Source organism: Silene latifolia, chromosome 4, assembly GCF_048544455.1.
Source record: "Silene latifolia isolate original U9 population chromosome 4, ASM4854445v1, whole genome shotgun sequence".
In the NCBI taxonomy this organism is placed as follows: domain Eukaryota; kingdom Viridiplantae; phylum Streptophyta; class Magnoliopsida; order Caryophyllales; family Caryophyllaceae; genus Silene; species Silene latifolia.
The window spans coordinates 90,535,252-90,551,569 of record NC_133529.1 but is presented as its reverse complement, the minus strand read 5'-3'; the positions used below and the strand labels follow the sequence as shown (position 1 = coordinate 90,551,569).

General features: G+C 39.7%; 1 protein-coding gene across 1 annotated transcript; it reads left to right on the top strand.

The window, feature by feature from the left end:
- Nucleotides 1-11,125: 11,125 nt before the first annotated feature.
- On the top strand, nucleotides 11,126-15,445 carry LOC141651757 (uncharacterized). The gene is made up of 3 exons (XM_074459456.1): nucleotides 11,126-11,587; nucleotides 12,755-12,894; nucleotides 15,421-15,445. The coding sequence occupies exons 1-3, from the start codon at nucleotides 11,126-11,128 to the stop codon at nucleotides 15,443-15,445; spliced, it is 627 nt and encodes a 208-aa protein (XP_074315557.1).
- Nucleotides 15,446-16,318: the final 873 nt, after the last annotated feature.

The window sequence follows — 16,318 nt, the reverse complement described above, 5'->3', positions numbered from 1 at the left end:
TACATTCCCGAAGATTTGGCAGTTGTGGCAATGTCTTACATATTTGATGCAATCGGATTCCATTGTGGTCCAATAATACCCCAAACGTGTGATTTTCTTTGCCATCATGGGCCCACTCATGTGGGGACCGCATTCTCCATCGTGGACTTCTTCCATCACTTTCCGTGCCTGTGAATGATCAAGGCAACGTAGGATTACACCAAGAGGTGTTCTTTTGTATAACTCTCCTTGCATGAGAACGTATTGGGAAGCTAGTAGGCGTATAGCACGTTGTCCCCTTTTGTCCATATCTGGTGGATAGGTGCCGTTGAGCTTGAAATTTAGGATTGCTTAGAACCAGGGTTCCTGTGTGATTTCCTCTTCGTCGGTGATTTGGTGGACATAAGCTGGCTCTGACCGTCGTTCGATGCATAAAGGCATTTCCACCATATCATCTGGCATATTAATCAAAGATGCAACTTTTGCAAGAGCATCTGCAAATTGATTTTCTTCCCGAGGTAGGTGTAGATAGGTCACGTGATCAAAGAATTGGGCAACTTGGTCTATTCTAGCTTGATAAGGTGCTAGGCTTTCGCTTCGGATTTTCCAAGATCCCGTAACTTGATTGATGATCAGGGATGAATCCCCATGTACTCGGAGGTTTTTAATGCCTAAGCTCACTGCTGCTTGTAGTCCAATGAGACAAGCTTCGTATTCTGCAGCGTTATTTGTCACCTCGAAGTCGAGTTTGACAGAGATTGGTGTATGCTCGCCTTCAGGAGAAATAAGCAACACTCCTATTCCAAATCCTCTTAAGTTTGATGCTCCATCAAAGTAAAGGTCCCAGGAGTCTACATCGGTTTGGAGTGTTTCCTCGTCTGGAAATGACCAAGTGTCTATCGTTTGTGCATCATTGATGGGATTCTCTGCAAAGAATTCGGCAACGGCGCGCCTTTTTATAACTTTCAGGGGCACGTATTTGAGATCGAACTCTGAGAGCATCAAAGTTCATCTTGCTAGGCGTCCGTTGAGGACGGGTTTCTCGAAGAGGTATTTGACTGGGTCCATTTTGGAGTATATTTTGACGGAGTAGCTAAGCATGTAATGGCGTAGCTTCTTCGTTGCCCATACAAGAGCGAGGCATGTCTTTTCGAGTTGTGAGTATTTGCACTCGTACTCCAAGAACTTCTTACTGAGGTAGTAGATAGCCCTTTCTTCCTTTCCTACGGTTTGAGCTAGCATAGCACCCATGGTTGTTTCGGTTATTGTGAGATATAAACCAAGAGGTTGATCTCGTTGAGGTGGCATGAGCACTGGCGGTTTAGCCAATATCTCCTTGATTCGGTCAAATGCCTTTTGACAATCATCATCCCACATGGTGTGGTCCGTTTTCTTGAGCTTCTTGAAGATAGGCTCACAAATCATGGTGAGTTTCGATATAAATCGACTTATATATTGCACTTTTCCCAGGAATCCTCTGACTTCTTTTTCTGTTTGAGGTTGTGGCATTTCGATCAGAGCCTTGATCTTGGAAGGGTCTATTTCTATACCTCGTTGGCTAACGACGTATCCCAGGAGTTTACCAGATGTTACTCCGAACGCGCACTTCTGAGGATTGAGCCTCATTTTGTACTTTCGTAGTCTTGCGAAGAATTTGCGAAGGTTCGCAATATGCCCCTCTCTATCCTTGGACTTGAAAATCATGTCGTCTACGTATACCTCAACTTCTTTGTGCATCATGTCATGTAAGAGTGTAGTTGCGGTGCGTTGATATGTAGCTCCGGCGTTGATTAACCCAAACGGCATTACCGTATAGCATTAGGTTCCCAATTGAGTGACAAAGGCGGTCTTATGCATGTCTTCTATGGCCATATTGATTTGGTTATAACCCGCATACCCATCCGTGAAGGATAGTAATGCGTGGTCTGCAGTATTGTCCACCAATATGTCGATGTGTGGTGGAGGGAAGTCATCTTTAGGACTTGCTTTGTTTAAGTCCCTGAAATCAACACAAACACGGATTTTCCCATCCTTTTTGGGTACAGGTACTATGTTGGCTACCCAGTCAGAATACTCGGAAACTTTGATGAACCCGGCTTTGAATTGCTTATCGACTTCTTCCTTAATCTTGAGAGCCCATTCCGTTCTCATTCGGCGAAGCTTCTGTTTTACAGGTTTGAAACCTGGCTTAATTGGGATTCTATGTTCGGCGATATCCCTGTCAATCCCTGGCATGTCTTTGTAGGACCACGCGAAAACTTCTTTGAACTCGTGTAGGAGGTCTATGAAGTCGGCCCTTTCGGTAGAGCTCAAGGTAGTCCCTATCCTAAGTTCTTGGGGTTCTAGTTCGGTTCCAACATTGATGGGTTCGGTGTTCTCTAATACTGGTCCCCCTTCCCCTTCCTGTAGTATTTCTTTAGCTACGTAGGGAGGTATTTCAATTGAGTCTGGGTCTTGGTCATCCGCAGTATCATCGTAAACAGAATTGCACTCAAGATAACACAAAGAGTAAGCAGAACCTGATTTATTCATATTAAAGTTTGAGAAAAGTTGAAACAAAGAAGCCATCTGATCTATGGTCAGTGGCGGTAAAGGGACAGTGGTTGGGACATTTCCCGAACTACTGTTACTATTCGAGGCTAAGCTAGGAGAAACGAAGGGAATGGGGATGACGAGAGGAGGAGACTTCTTAGTGACTTCTCTAGACTCCGACTCTGACTCCGACTCCGACTCTGACTCGAATTCATCGTCTTCTGGTTCTCCTTTGAACATCTCTCCTTCTCCAGTGGTGAGCTTGAAGAGTCTTCATTGATTGTTGGTCCACTTGATTGATTTTCTCCATCCTTTCTGTTGGTTCGCGTTAGCTTCTGTGATTAACGCGGTGGGGTTGAAGTGATCGTCTTGAAGTATCATGGTAATGATCACATCCTGCGCGGCTCTAACAAATCGATCCTCTCCAAACAATAGACTAACAGCTTGTTTGTCTAAGCAAGGTGCTTGACGGGTTTTGACGGTAGGAACCGTTTCTGGAGGGATGAAGTAGCAATCGTGAAAGATCTCAATTCCGGCTAGCTTCCTCTCGAGATAATGCCAAGGCTCGGGAAATCCGTGAAAGAGTTCTAGACTTCCTTCCTTAAAAAAATATCCATTTAGGGTAGGGAGATAGGGTCGCATTTGGACTCCTACGTACTTACGGTTTTTAACTTGAGCAAGCATCTCGAGAACTTCCTCTTTGGTGGGTTTGTACCCTAGTCCAAGAGGTATCCTTTTTGAGTTGCCTTCCTTGTATGGTGCGAAGGTGTTTCTTCGGATAGGGTTTAAAGGCATTCCAAGGAAGTATCCCTGGGATTTGAGTATGTGGTTGACCACCAAGTTGGAGTAGGGATTGTAGTATAAGGGTGCCAATTCGCTTTCTATGACATTTATGCTTTGGAAGCCCCCAAGTTCATATACTGGATCTGCAAGGACTTGATTGTTCGACTTCTTTTCGATTATTGCCTTGATGGGTGACGAAGTGATCGTCACCACTTTACCATTTAGTGGGATCTTGATCTTTTGATGAAGGGTGGATGTCACCGCTTTGGAAGCGTGAATCCAAGGTCTTCCTAGAAGTATGTTGAAGGAAGCTTCAATGTCCACTATTTGGAAGTTAACCTTTCGCTCGATTGCCCTGTGGCTATGGTTAGGTTAACGAGTCCTACTACCTTTCGTCGTGTACCATCATATGCGCGAACACCTTGATTGGTAGGGGTCCAATCCGACTCTTTCATGCCTAATTTGTATGCCGTTTTGAGGGGTATGACGTTGACCGCGGAGCCATCATCAACCAAGGTCATTGGCACGTTCTTCTTTAGACAAATGACAGTGATGTAAAGAGCCAAGTTATGACTAGCGCCAAAAGGTGGCAAATCTTCATCTGAGAAAGTAATAGGATTATTTAGCTTTGGTGATTCTTGGAAGACCAAGTTGACTACATCTTCGGGCGTGGAGTTATGTGCTACACTTAGCTTGGCCAAGGCTTGCAGTTAAGCTTGGTGATGTGGGAATGAGCTTGCTACTAGTTGCCAGACTGAAAGATCAGCCTTTGTCTTCTGTAATTGCTTGAGCAAATGATCAGTGGAGTCATCTTCGTTATCATTTGGTGTGACAACGTTGGTTGGACCGTTTTGAGTAGTGTTTTGATATGGACGCCTCGAACGAGTTAGGTGGTCTACATCTTGGTCTTCACCATTTTGGACTATTTCTTTGACTAGGGAGTGTTCAATGAGATACTCGTCCTCATCATCATCGGCCCAAACTCCATTGATTGTAGCTAGTTCCCTCGTTCTCATGATTTCGTCTTCTAATTGCGTGATTTGTTCGACTAGTTTATCAACCACGGCGACTATTTCTTGCATAGTGGCATTTTGAGAGAAGGTTAGTGGCACATGCTCCTTAGGTGTTGCGTTGGGGTCATGTAAAGTTGTCACCACATTTTCCAATTCCCAAACTTGCCTATCCACACTCCTTGCCCATGTGATGAAGTCGGAAATGGTAGGGGAGATGGTAGAGTAGAACCCTTCATTCTCGATCGCGTAGATCTCATCTTCAATTGGAGAAATGAGGTGTGAACAATCTAAGGTAGATTCTTCACTTGTGATCACTAGAATCCCAAGAGGGTTCTGAGTGTTGTTGGGTTTACCTCCCGGCGGTATTGGTAGTCGACCATCTTCAATCATGTCTTGAAGCACATTTTTCAATTTGTAACATTTTTCTGTGTCATGCCCCTTGCCCCTATGGTATTCACAGTACGAGTTCTCGTCCCAGAATTTGGATTTCTTTTCGGGTTCGGGAGTAGGTCCTATGGGTTGGAGTTTGCCTTACTTCATTAACCTCTTTAGAGCGTTGGAGTAAGTGTCCCCAAGATTTGTGAATTTCCTTGGTGGGGTACGTTTCTTGGATAGCTCGAGAAGGTTAACCTCATCGGTCTTGCTAGTGGAGCCGTATGAACGACTTGTTGAGCCTTGATATCCTCGACCTAACGTTTTGGACAAGAGCCCTTTATGGATGTCATCTTCAATCCTTGTTCCTAGTATGGTTAAGTCTTTGAAGGTTTTGATGTTTTGGTACCTCAAATGATTGGCATAGATGGGTTTGAGATTGTCCGCGAACTTCTCCACAAGGGTAGCCTCATCCGGGCGTTCAACTAGTTGGGTACTAGTCTTCCTCCACCTACTTAGGAAGTCGGTGAATCCTTCTTTATCATTTTGGGTAAGAACCTCTAGAGTGCGCATGTTAACTTGGATTTCGGCGTTGCTTAGCAAACTCGATCGCGGCATCTTCCCAAGTAGCGATCTTCTTGTGTTCTAAAGAGTAGAACCATTGTTTTGGGATGGTGTCGAGAGATAAAGGAAAGATCCTTAAGAACATCTCGGGTTTGATGCCTTTGATAGACATATAATCCTTAAAAGCACGGATGTGGTTCAAAGGGTTTTCGTGCCCCTTGAATTTAGGGATATCCGTCATGTTGAAGTTGGTTGGCAATTTGGAATTTACGGCCCCATACTTGCGGTTGTTCTCCCTATAAATGTCATCCCCTTTAAGATACATCAATTGCTCCTCTAGGTATTGGAGTCTTTTCTCGGCTACAGTTATTCCCATGGGAGGGTTTTCGTCCTTGGATTCATCCGCGAAGTCACCCACTACTTCACTTTCTTGAGGAGGCAACCTCCCCTCAACGGCGTAGATTCGACCCTCGATGGTGTCAAGGCGATCATACACTTGGTCTTGGGTAACTTGGATTTGAGCTAACGCGGCTAGGATTCGATCATTACCATCTTGAAGTTGGTTGAAGTTCACGTCGCTTGTTTCAGGCATCTTGAAAACTGGATAAGAGATCGATGACGAATCAAAAAACGATCGACCATTCTGACACACTTGCTAAGAGAAGAAATGTTTTGACTCATGAAGTGGGTGTGTGCCACTTGTGTTGAGTGAGCTTTGAAGAAAAGACAAAGTTTTGAAAATGTAAATCCTAGTCAACTATAGTGTAGTTGTAGGTGTGGACTCGAGGTGAGGTTTTGAAATGGGCTTGGGCCCGAAATTTGACTCGACAAACGGACATAATTTTGACTGGGTTTTGCGCTAATCAATGGCCTTTTTCGAAATTTTCATTTAAAAATGGGTTTTGATTTTTTTTTTTTTTACAAAAATCGTCATGGTTTCATTTAGAAATGGTGATCACGTAAGGTATGAACATTTATACAAGCATTATAACGGGATGCTGAGTGCATTTAATAGGTTTTGGTTTAAAGGGTGGGTTACCATACCGAACCATCAAACCCGAAGTCTGTGGAGAGGCTCGTACCAAACAAGAGTAAGGCCGATTCCTAGTCCATTTCCTCAAGTAGTGAAGGTCCTTGATACAAACAAGAGTAAGCATCATGGTATGGATGACGTCAATCGCTATCCATCTTTAGGCCCAAATAAGAATTAGAACCGTTTAGACGGGACGATTGGTTGAATGGGTTGGGTTGGGCCTAGGAAGGCCGAATAAATGATCTAGGAAGACCGAGTTATGAAAACCGACAATTGTCTTGTACAAACTATTCCCTAACCTTGTTCAAGTTTCACCCTTGGCTACACGTAAGTGTATTATCCCCAGCGGAGTCGCCAAACTGTGGACAATGGGCCCACGGGGGCGCTTGGGAGGAGAACAAGCGTTTGCATTTTGTGGAGTCGCCACCAATTTATTGTGGAAAATTGGAAACCGTTCGAATACATAGTGTCATGTCAAGACACAAAGTAGAGACATGAACACCAAGAACTCGTTACCCTTAGCATTCTATGTCTAGAATGACTCTCGTGGATGCCAATGAACACGGATGTTCACAGAGATCTGGAGTAAGGGGTGAGGGTGCGTATTAGGAAGCTCTTTTGATCGAACACCTAATCCCGCCCGCCTCGATAGCGGCCTCTACTAATGATTAGGGACATCATCTATACTCGATATATCGTCGATTATATGCATGCAATGCAACACCCATTAGAATAATCCTAACATGTGAAGATTTAGACTAAGTCGGTTAACACGTAATTTAGCATACAATTAATGTCGAAGTAGGATTTAATGCTCTATTACATGTGAAGGCATACAAATGATACAAGAAATATGATAAATACAATAATGAAAATTACAATAATGAAAATTACAATAATTACAATGGGTTTAACGATTTATGTCGAAAATACCTTTAAAACGGATAATTTGAGAAAAAGAATAAAAGAAAGAATTAACGAACAGATCAGTAGGCGATAATACGTATGATAGTTAGTTATACGTAAGCTAATTAAACTAGGTCAAGGCAGAACGGAAGTTCAGAGGCATAAATCAACCTGGAACAGACGCAGCAGGACTGCGCCCTTTGGAAGAGGCGCATCAGTTGCTGCGTCTGTTCCAAGGGTGAGTTCTGGCTGTGAAGCCGGAACTGCAAATCGTTAATATTAATTGGTGAATTTAAATGATCGATTAATATATTTACTCGGATGAAAGTGTTTAACAGGCTATTTACATGTGATTGATGGTCATAAAAGCAATAAAACATGGATGAGACGGGTTTAAACGAATTAATTACATGAATGAACGATTGATTAGTGACATGGGTGAACGAAATAGGCTAAACATGACGAATTAATGACAAATTAATGACGAACATGGAAAAAGATAGATGAAAATATATCAAAGGTCGAATTCCAGAAACCCGATATGAACAAACTGAATTTCTACAACCCGGATTGATTTTAATGACGAAAACCCGCAAATATTGGATTATAAGGGATTTAAGCCGAATTTAATGATGAATTAAACGTGTTAATGATGATGAATATATACATGTGAAATTATTATGCTATTGTATCAAAGAATTAACAAACGAAAACAAATAAAACAACCACGAATTACAGAGGACGAAGGAAGAAGAAAGGAAGCAGGAACTGCAGCAGCCTCACGAAGAGGCGCAGCAGGCACTGCGCTCCTTTGAAGAGGCGCAGCAGTTGCTGCGTCCTTTCTCGACGGTTTGTCTTCTGGAAATTCGTAAAAAGGGTTTTAAAGCACGGTTTTATAAATCGGTTTTAAGAGGTGTTTTCGACATAAACCTTACATTAATGATACAAAAAGTAAATAACAATAATAAAAGAGAGATTTACACCCTCAGACTTACATGTTTGACGAAACGAGATGAACTAAGTTTACGATTAGTGATGCTCGACTCGAATGTAGACGAAAGTGCCCTCGTAAGAGGAAAACGATTAGATTAATTAAGTTGATTAGTTGTGGAGTTGGTCAAATTGGTCGGTCATGCAAACGAGGCTGGTACTCAGAAGGATCCGAGCTTACGTGGTCGAATGTTCAAGCACGTAGACGCCAAAAAGTAAGAACGTTGTCTAGAATGCAAAGGGAGAAGAGAAGGGCGGACACTCGCGTGAGAAATATGAGGAGCGAAGGCTCCTATTTATACTAATCACATGAAGGAATAGGGTTTTCGGAGAGACTTTGGAAGTGAATCTCGGAAAGATATGAAAAAAGATACGAAAAATACGCGAAAAGGACTGGAAGAGGCGCGCAGATCAACATCGTCTCTTGGAAGAGGCGCAAAGACTGCTGCGCGTGCATTGTGTGGTTTCCTCCTGCGGAAGAAAGATTTCCGTGTTTAAGTTATGGAATAACGGATTAATTTGGTTTTCCTTAATATTTTGTATGAATATTACGGGAAATCGTTTACCAAAGAATAAAGATTGTGTAATATTTATAAAATATGGAATAGAAATATCCGGAACATTCCAGAACATTCTGACTCGGGATTTTAACGGTTATCAGAAAATGAAGACGGTTTTAGGCCCGGACTCCAAATGTACTCTAATTACTGTCAAAACGACCGTATCGGCGCGTAGATGACAACTAAGAGGTAGACATTAGTGTTTGAGCAATCACTTGATGATAAACTTACGAACTGTCACAAATCGTTTCGCGTACCAAACATGCGGCCTAATCATCACCGGGTGGTTTGCGGGAGATGCAGAAATGAGGTATCTACACATAGTCGATATACTTTTGTGAGTGTTGTGATGATTACATAAGAACCATTTTAGGCGAGAGTTCATGCTAGTTTTGGAATCTCATTTGGGTATTCACTATGCGGTAATGAGGATTAGTAGCCAGAGTTCTTGGGATGTAATTATAAGTTGGGATTGATAGATGTTGAGCTGAGATGAGTTAGATGTTTTGGGTGGTTGTCTCGTAATTTGGAGATTGTCACCATCTATGCTTGAGGCTTCGAGAGTATAACAAGATCTCTTTGGGATGATAGAATGTGCAAAAGAATTTTTAAATTTGGATTTTGATTGAGGGTTGTACCATTTTGAGAAACTCATAGTTGACACTAGTTGGATATGAGTATAGCTTTGTTAGATGCTTTGACCTTGATCTCGTGGAGGTTGTTTGTAGATGTTTGAGGATTTGGAGTGGTGAAATCACACTTATAGTGAAGTACCTTGTTTCATGGAATAACTTAGGATGAAGTAACGTAAGTGTTTTGAGGAAATCCTTGGGAGTGATGTGATTATGAGTTTTGTTGTTAGGAAGTTTTCGGAACCGCTTAGGATGACGTTGTTATTTGAGATTTGAGTATCTGGCGTTTCCTTGTTGTCTAATTTCCCTTATTCTTCGACCATAAGCGTTACCGTTCATACCTCTCTTCCTCGCTTCATCATGCTCCTCCTTTAAATTTGCTGATGGTAACCTATAAAACTCTATCTTTGACTTCCTTGTTGGCCTTACCTCGACTCTTACCCCTAGGAAGTTCATCCTAGTTCTTTTGTTAGTTACGTTTGGATCCTCTTTTAGCGTGCTTTTTATTTATGATGTCTAAGTTACTTTTCATATCATACAACTTCTAAACTTTTCAAGCTACCGTTTTTGGTTCGTGGTTAAAAGTTTATGTTACTTTTACAAAACTTTGCCTATTTTAAGGGTTTGAAAATAAAAGTTTGATTTAGTTCCCTATTTGTTCCTTTAGTATAGACTTCTTTATCATGATTTTGATTTCTATACCCGAGTTGCTTTTTAATTTTGGTCAAATTCTAACTAACGTTGATCTATTTATGATTTATTTGTCAAAGTTTGATGTTACATTTTCAAAAATTGACTCCTTTTTTAGTTTAAAAGTGAAACTTTTATCTTTATATTGGCTTTTGCAAAAGAAAATTTGAGTGGATTACCTTTTTCTTTTGGTTTTAACGTTAATGGGATGTTAGTACTCGTTATTAAAGGCGTCTAATAACTTGCCCTACACTTGTCGACGAATGATTTTTGTTTTGAATTTGATTTTAACTTGGAAAGTTAGAGCCCTTGTGTGCACAATAAGAGCAATTTCGTTCCAGGAAGGAGACTTATACTTTTGAAAACTCTTTATTAATGTTTTTGGAAGTATTTTGATTTTTGATTTATGCAAATGATTTGGTTTTTGGCCTTATCTTTGATTTGGAATGTGATGTTCTTGAATGCGCAACGAGAACACTTCCGTTCCTATGACGAGAATCTGGTTCTGTCGGGAAATTTTATTTGAAACTTTTGAAAGAACTTTAATTCTTACGATAAGTAACCTTTTAATGCTTTGGTTACCGATTTCAAAAGTCCAGTTTTATTTTTATATAACCTTTCATTTCTACTTTCAAGTTTCGAGGACGAAACTTTTTAAAAGATGGGGTGATTGTAACACCCGCAAATTTCCCATTTTGACATTTAAAATTTATTAAACCGTTTGATTACTTTATTTTATATTTTTGAATTATTCAATTTAATTAATTTTATTTCAAACACGATTTTTATAAAAGTAATATATAAAAGCTCATTTATATAAAAATACGTATTATTAAATTATATTCTTAAGGCATAATTTATATAAGAATATATGTATGTATATATATATATATATATATATATTTTGATCGGACAATAATAGTGACAGTAATAATAATAATTTCTATCGCTGATAGATTGTGGATTAAATGGGTAAATCAAATATATCTAAAGCAACAAGACTGGCATGACTATAAACCTGCAGCTGATATTACTTGGACTTGGAAAAATATTTGTAAAGTTAAGGAACTCATGAAGCCTGCTTATGCAGATGGACAATGGATGTCTGATGCTCGGGGATATACTGTAAGTAGAGGGTATGACTGGCTAAGACTTCACCAAGCCAAACCAGTCTGGTTTGAGACTGTGTGGTCCAACTGGAATATCCCTAAACACTCATTGATCTCATGGCTTATAAAGAATAATGGGATAAATACAAGAGAAAAGCTCTTCAGGATTGGCTATTGCAATTCTGACAGATGCTGTGTCTGTGAAGCTGCACCAGAGACTCAGGAACACTTGTTCTTTGAGTGTGGGTATAGTAAGCTTATTCTGAACCAGATAAGGGATTGGAGCAAACTGCAGATATCAGTGACAGGGGATATAAGATCTGCAGGGTCAAAAATACAACAACGTGTATATGCTCTTGTGCTGACTGCTAGCTACTATCATGTTTGGACACAGAGGAGTAATGCGAGCATTAATGCTGTGCTAGTGAGTCCGAAACGGGTTGTGCAATTGATTAAGGACAGTGTGAGGCATAGAATCAAATTTAAATGAAATGATCACATGTCAAGTGCTGAGAAGAATTGGTTACTAAGTCTATAAAATTGAGTTGTACGGTTTGGTCCTAATAGGACTTGAACCTAAAGTCTTGGTTCTTACTTTTAATTATTTCATTTTTGATATATGATATACATCTCACATTTTACCAAAAAAAAATAATAATTTCTGTCGTAATTTCCGTCTAACATGGACCGTCACATTTCACTTTGTACCTAGCTTAATCCGAACCAACCAGAAACCGACAACACGCTCACCTACCCTCTTACACTCTACCTTTAAATAATTCATTTATATATATATATATATATATATATATATATATATATATATATATATATATATATATTATTTTTATATATGTTATTATCATTAATATTACTGTTGTTGTTGTCCCGCCCCCACCCCCTGCACTTTCTTCTTCTTCTTTCTTTCGAAAAACAAAAGCAGCAGCAACAATGAACAGCAGAGCCCGTACACCCATTTTCGTCACCTTCTTCCTCAGATCCCGACTCCATTTCTCAACCTTTTTACTCTAATTTTCACACCATTCTCTTCCTCTTTCCTTCCTCATTCTTTCAAGGTAAGAAAGCTTCTATTTTGTTGAGTTTTCGAAAATATCGTCTTAAAAGACAACTCGGGTTCTCGTCTTAAACAACTCGTTTTTCCTCCTTTTAGTTGAAGACCTTGAAGACTGAAGAAAGGCTCATGTTTTTGGACGTTTTCCCAGGAAATTCGAGAAGCTAAGGTAACGGTGATAGGTTACTCAACATGAGTAGATATTTCGCCCTTCTTATTGTTTGTTTTCTGGCCTGTTCATGGCTGAAATGATTAGTGCTATTTTCATTTGAGTCGTGCAAATTCCGTCCAAATGCTACCTTCCATGTCAGTCTTGAGTTGGGTCGTAATTTTGAGTCGAATAGATGGCTTGGGGACTCTGTTTGGAGCCGTATTTAACATGGTTTCCTGTAGTTTAGTCGGTTGTTTTTGGGGACGGTTCATGCGACTGATGTGTGGCTAAAAGTGTCGACTTTGGGACAGTAAAATGTATAGTTTAAAGCGTTAAAATGCTATTGGTGGGGCGGGTTTCCTGTGCAGGTTTTGAGACAAGTACATGTCGAGGTTTGGAGACGGGTTATACGCATTTCTGAGTCTGTTTGGGGTGGGAGAGTGAGGACCGAAGTTGGGCTGTTACGACTTCGTTCTAGGGCAGAAATCGACCGGGGTGAAATGGACTGGTGTGACATGATTTTATGGGTAGTAGCTTGGGTTGTTTTGGCACGGGTTGGGGCAGAAACACGGGCTGTTTTGGGATAGTCAAGCATGGTTTTGGTGACTAATTTGGGTAGTTACAATGGCGGAGATGAGTGGTTGTTTAAGTGAAGTCTTGGTGACGGGTTGTGGCCTGAGCAGGTGTGGCGTAGGCAGTGGCTAGGGCTAGGCGGTTGTGGCCCTAGTCACGTATAGAGGTATGGCCATGGTTGAGCCGTGGCCTAGCCTCGTGTTGCGTGCCTTGTTGAGTCGGTTTATATTCGTGTTTGATTTATTTAAATCCCGTCTAGTGCGTTATAAAAGGTAATTCGTTGAATATCGTCCATTATTATATATTCCTCACATGTTTTATAAGTGTGTACTTCATTCATTAATTATCTCATTTCTATGTGGAATGCCATGTTTTCATCTTAAAATGAGTCCAATTTAATTATTTATACTTTATAAGTGATAAATGGTTTATCTTACATTTGAGTCATTTAGAATTAAATTTTTGTTTTGCTTATTATAAATGGTTTATTTCCGTTTATTTGCATTTTTATTCAAGTGACAAGTATTTAAGAAATAAGTTGCTAATTCACGCTTATGAGGATAAATTGGCATGGGATAACTTACTTGGTCCATTAATTGCTCAGTTCTCCTATTTTTCTCATTCCAAGTTGATTCATGTCATTTTGTGTATTCATTTGGTAGAGTCGTATTCTTGTAGAAATGCCATAATACCATCGTATGTGCTTGACATACATTTTTGTCCTGCTTGTGCTGTTCTGGCAAGCACGGGTTTGACCTACTTGTGTTGTATTGGCAAGTACGGTTTTGGCCTACTTGTGCTGTTCTGGCAAGTACGGCTTTTGGCCACTTGTGCTGTTCTGGCAAGTGAGTCTTATCTTAGTCTTTCCGCCACTTTCGTGTTGTTCTGGCGATTGGGGTACTCGGTCTCCTTCGTAGTCGAGTCTTGGGTGCGTGATGTGCTGGCGCACGTCGAATCGGGATGTACACCCGAGAATCTGCAGATTTAGACTAGGACCGTATTATTATCGTAGTCCGACCCGGGGAAAATATAGTCTAAGAGTGATAAATGCCTTGCATTATTTGGATGGTTACCTTGGTCATATCTCCTTGAAATACGTGCTCGTGGTTAAGTGCTCGTGTCTACTTCCTTGTCTTTCTTCTCCATATATTTACTGCTTATTATGCCTTACTTGTTTATTCCATCATTTCTCTTATCCTTGTTGGTTTAAACACGTATGATCCCATGTTTAGTTATAATTCGTTTTACTCATATCTTATCTAATATGATTATTCGTTTATGTTCTTTGTTATCTTCGTTTCGACATTTTGTGGCTGGGAGAACCTTGAGTTACTCCCCACTGACTGTGGCTTTCATGTTTACATGAATGACAGGTTTGTGAAGAGGCATTTGTGGGGTTTAGATGTATGAGCTAGCGAGCACCTTGGACTAGTAGTCATTTTATTAGGATTGCTTAGACTCACCTTGTGTTGTATTGTCATTCGAGGGATATATTTTCCCTCATCTTTGACTATCACGTTTGTATAACTTAATCTTTATTTCCGCATTCTTTATTTGTGTTTTAGGTTTTAATGAACCCGCGCTTTAAATTTTAAAAGTTTCAAAACTTTTCTAATTTCCGCTTAATTATATAAGTTATATTTTCCGCTTTATCGCGGGGGTTCACAGTTATGTTCTATAGAACGTTTTCGAAAAAGGCGGTTGACAATTAGCTTAACCAACCATAGGTATTGATGAGGAAGAAACTGACGTCGAAGACGAAAGGTAGTCAATCTATACAGACGGAGCTACTATAAGTACCTTCCGGATTACCCTAGCAGACCTACTTTAAAGTTGGTTTTAACTTTAAGATACAGAGTACTCAGTAAATTATAGACCACTTCAAAGCTTTCCTAGCTTCTTTACGAAAGTACTGGCCAAGAGTGATCCTTATAGATTGGGTATTAGAATGATGGGACTTCTTTTATCCTCCCTGATGGGGGAATCCGAATCGGACCTAAATGGAAATGACATGAAAAGTATTTTTCAAAACCTAGCATTAAACAATGATAACAAGATCACCGAGCCTTAACTTAGGGGAATCTTTATGTAAAGAATTACAAAAAAAATTCTTTCAGCAAAAATGCGAATTAGGAAGGATTGATGGACGAAATATGAACCGTCGACTGAATCTTGATATTGGCTCGACCAATAAACAAGGACCCGGCTCCAGGTTCCGGGATCGAAATAAAATAACAAGAAGATCTACAGCAGAGGCGGGACCATATTGATTCCTCGTCCTATTTTGCGAGCACAAGAATAAAGCCTTTTTTTGTAAAGATCCCGATCTTCCTAGTAATATATATATATATATATATATATATATATATATATATATATATATATATATATATATATATATATATATATATATATATATATCATTTACAATTTTAATTTCAAATATTTATGTGTTTTTCAGGTGGGATGACAAGCCTGTCAAGTAATATGTTACTTGGTCGTTCACCCGTAACCTCGGAGATGAGTACTTCACTAGGTGAGGTGAAGCGAGCCAAGCACAGCGTCAGAAGATGTGGAATTACTTTGCGGTAATTAATTTGACACTTATCTATAATTATGTATTTCAATAATAGTTTTATTAAGTTTATAATATTTTTCTTAAGTTTTATATAACTAATTTCACACTTGTTTTTGAAACAGAGTCATGTAAGATCCATCGATCGTGACTATGATCCTAGGCCTGAGTGGCAGAGTAGGGTAACGAGACGGATTACCTCTCTTATTAATGGACTGAAGTATAATAAGAAATCGCCAAAGTGGGTGCCTTATACTTGGTGGGAGAACCGTAAGACTAGGCCAGAAGATCCCACTTTTGCCAAACATTCGAAAATCAACACGGCAAATAGGAAGTCGGGTGCTAAATATGGGAAAGCATTGGGTACCCACACTCTTTGTCGGAAGAGTTGCTCCGATGCTTTTAAGGAATTGGTAAGTATTGTTTATATTGCTTTTAAAAAGTGGTTAATATATATGATTGGCGAATATATACTTGATTTTACTTGTTTCCATACTACTTTGAGGGTGAAGAGGCCACTCCGTACAAGTTGTTTACGAAGACGAAGAAAAATAAGAAGGGCGAGTGGGTTAAGCCTCGAGCTGCTGAGATAGACGTAAGTTTTTGTATTCAATTTAATGTTTATTTTTATTACAAAGAACGGTAATATCTTTCTTAGAAAGAACGATAATATCTTTCTTAGAAAGATAGGTAATATATATATATATATATATATATATATATATATATATATATATATATATATGTGTGTGTGTGTGTGTGTGTGTGTGTGTGTGTCATTTCT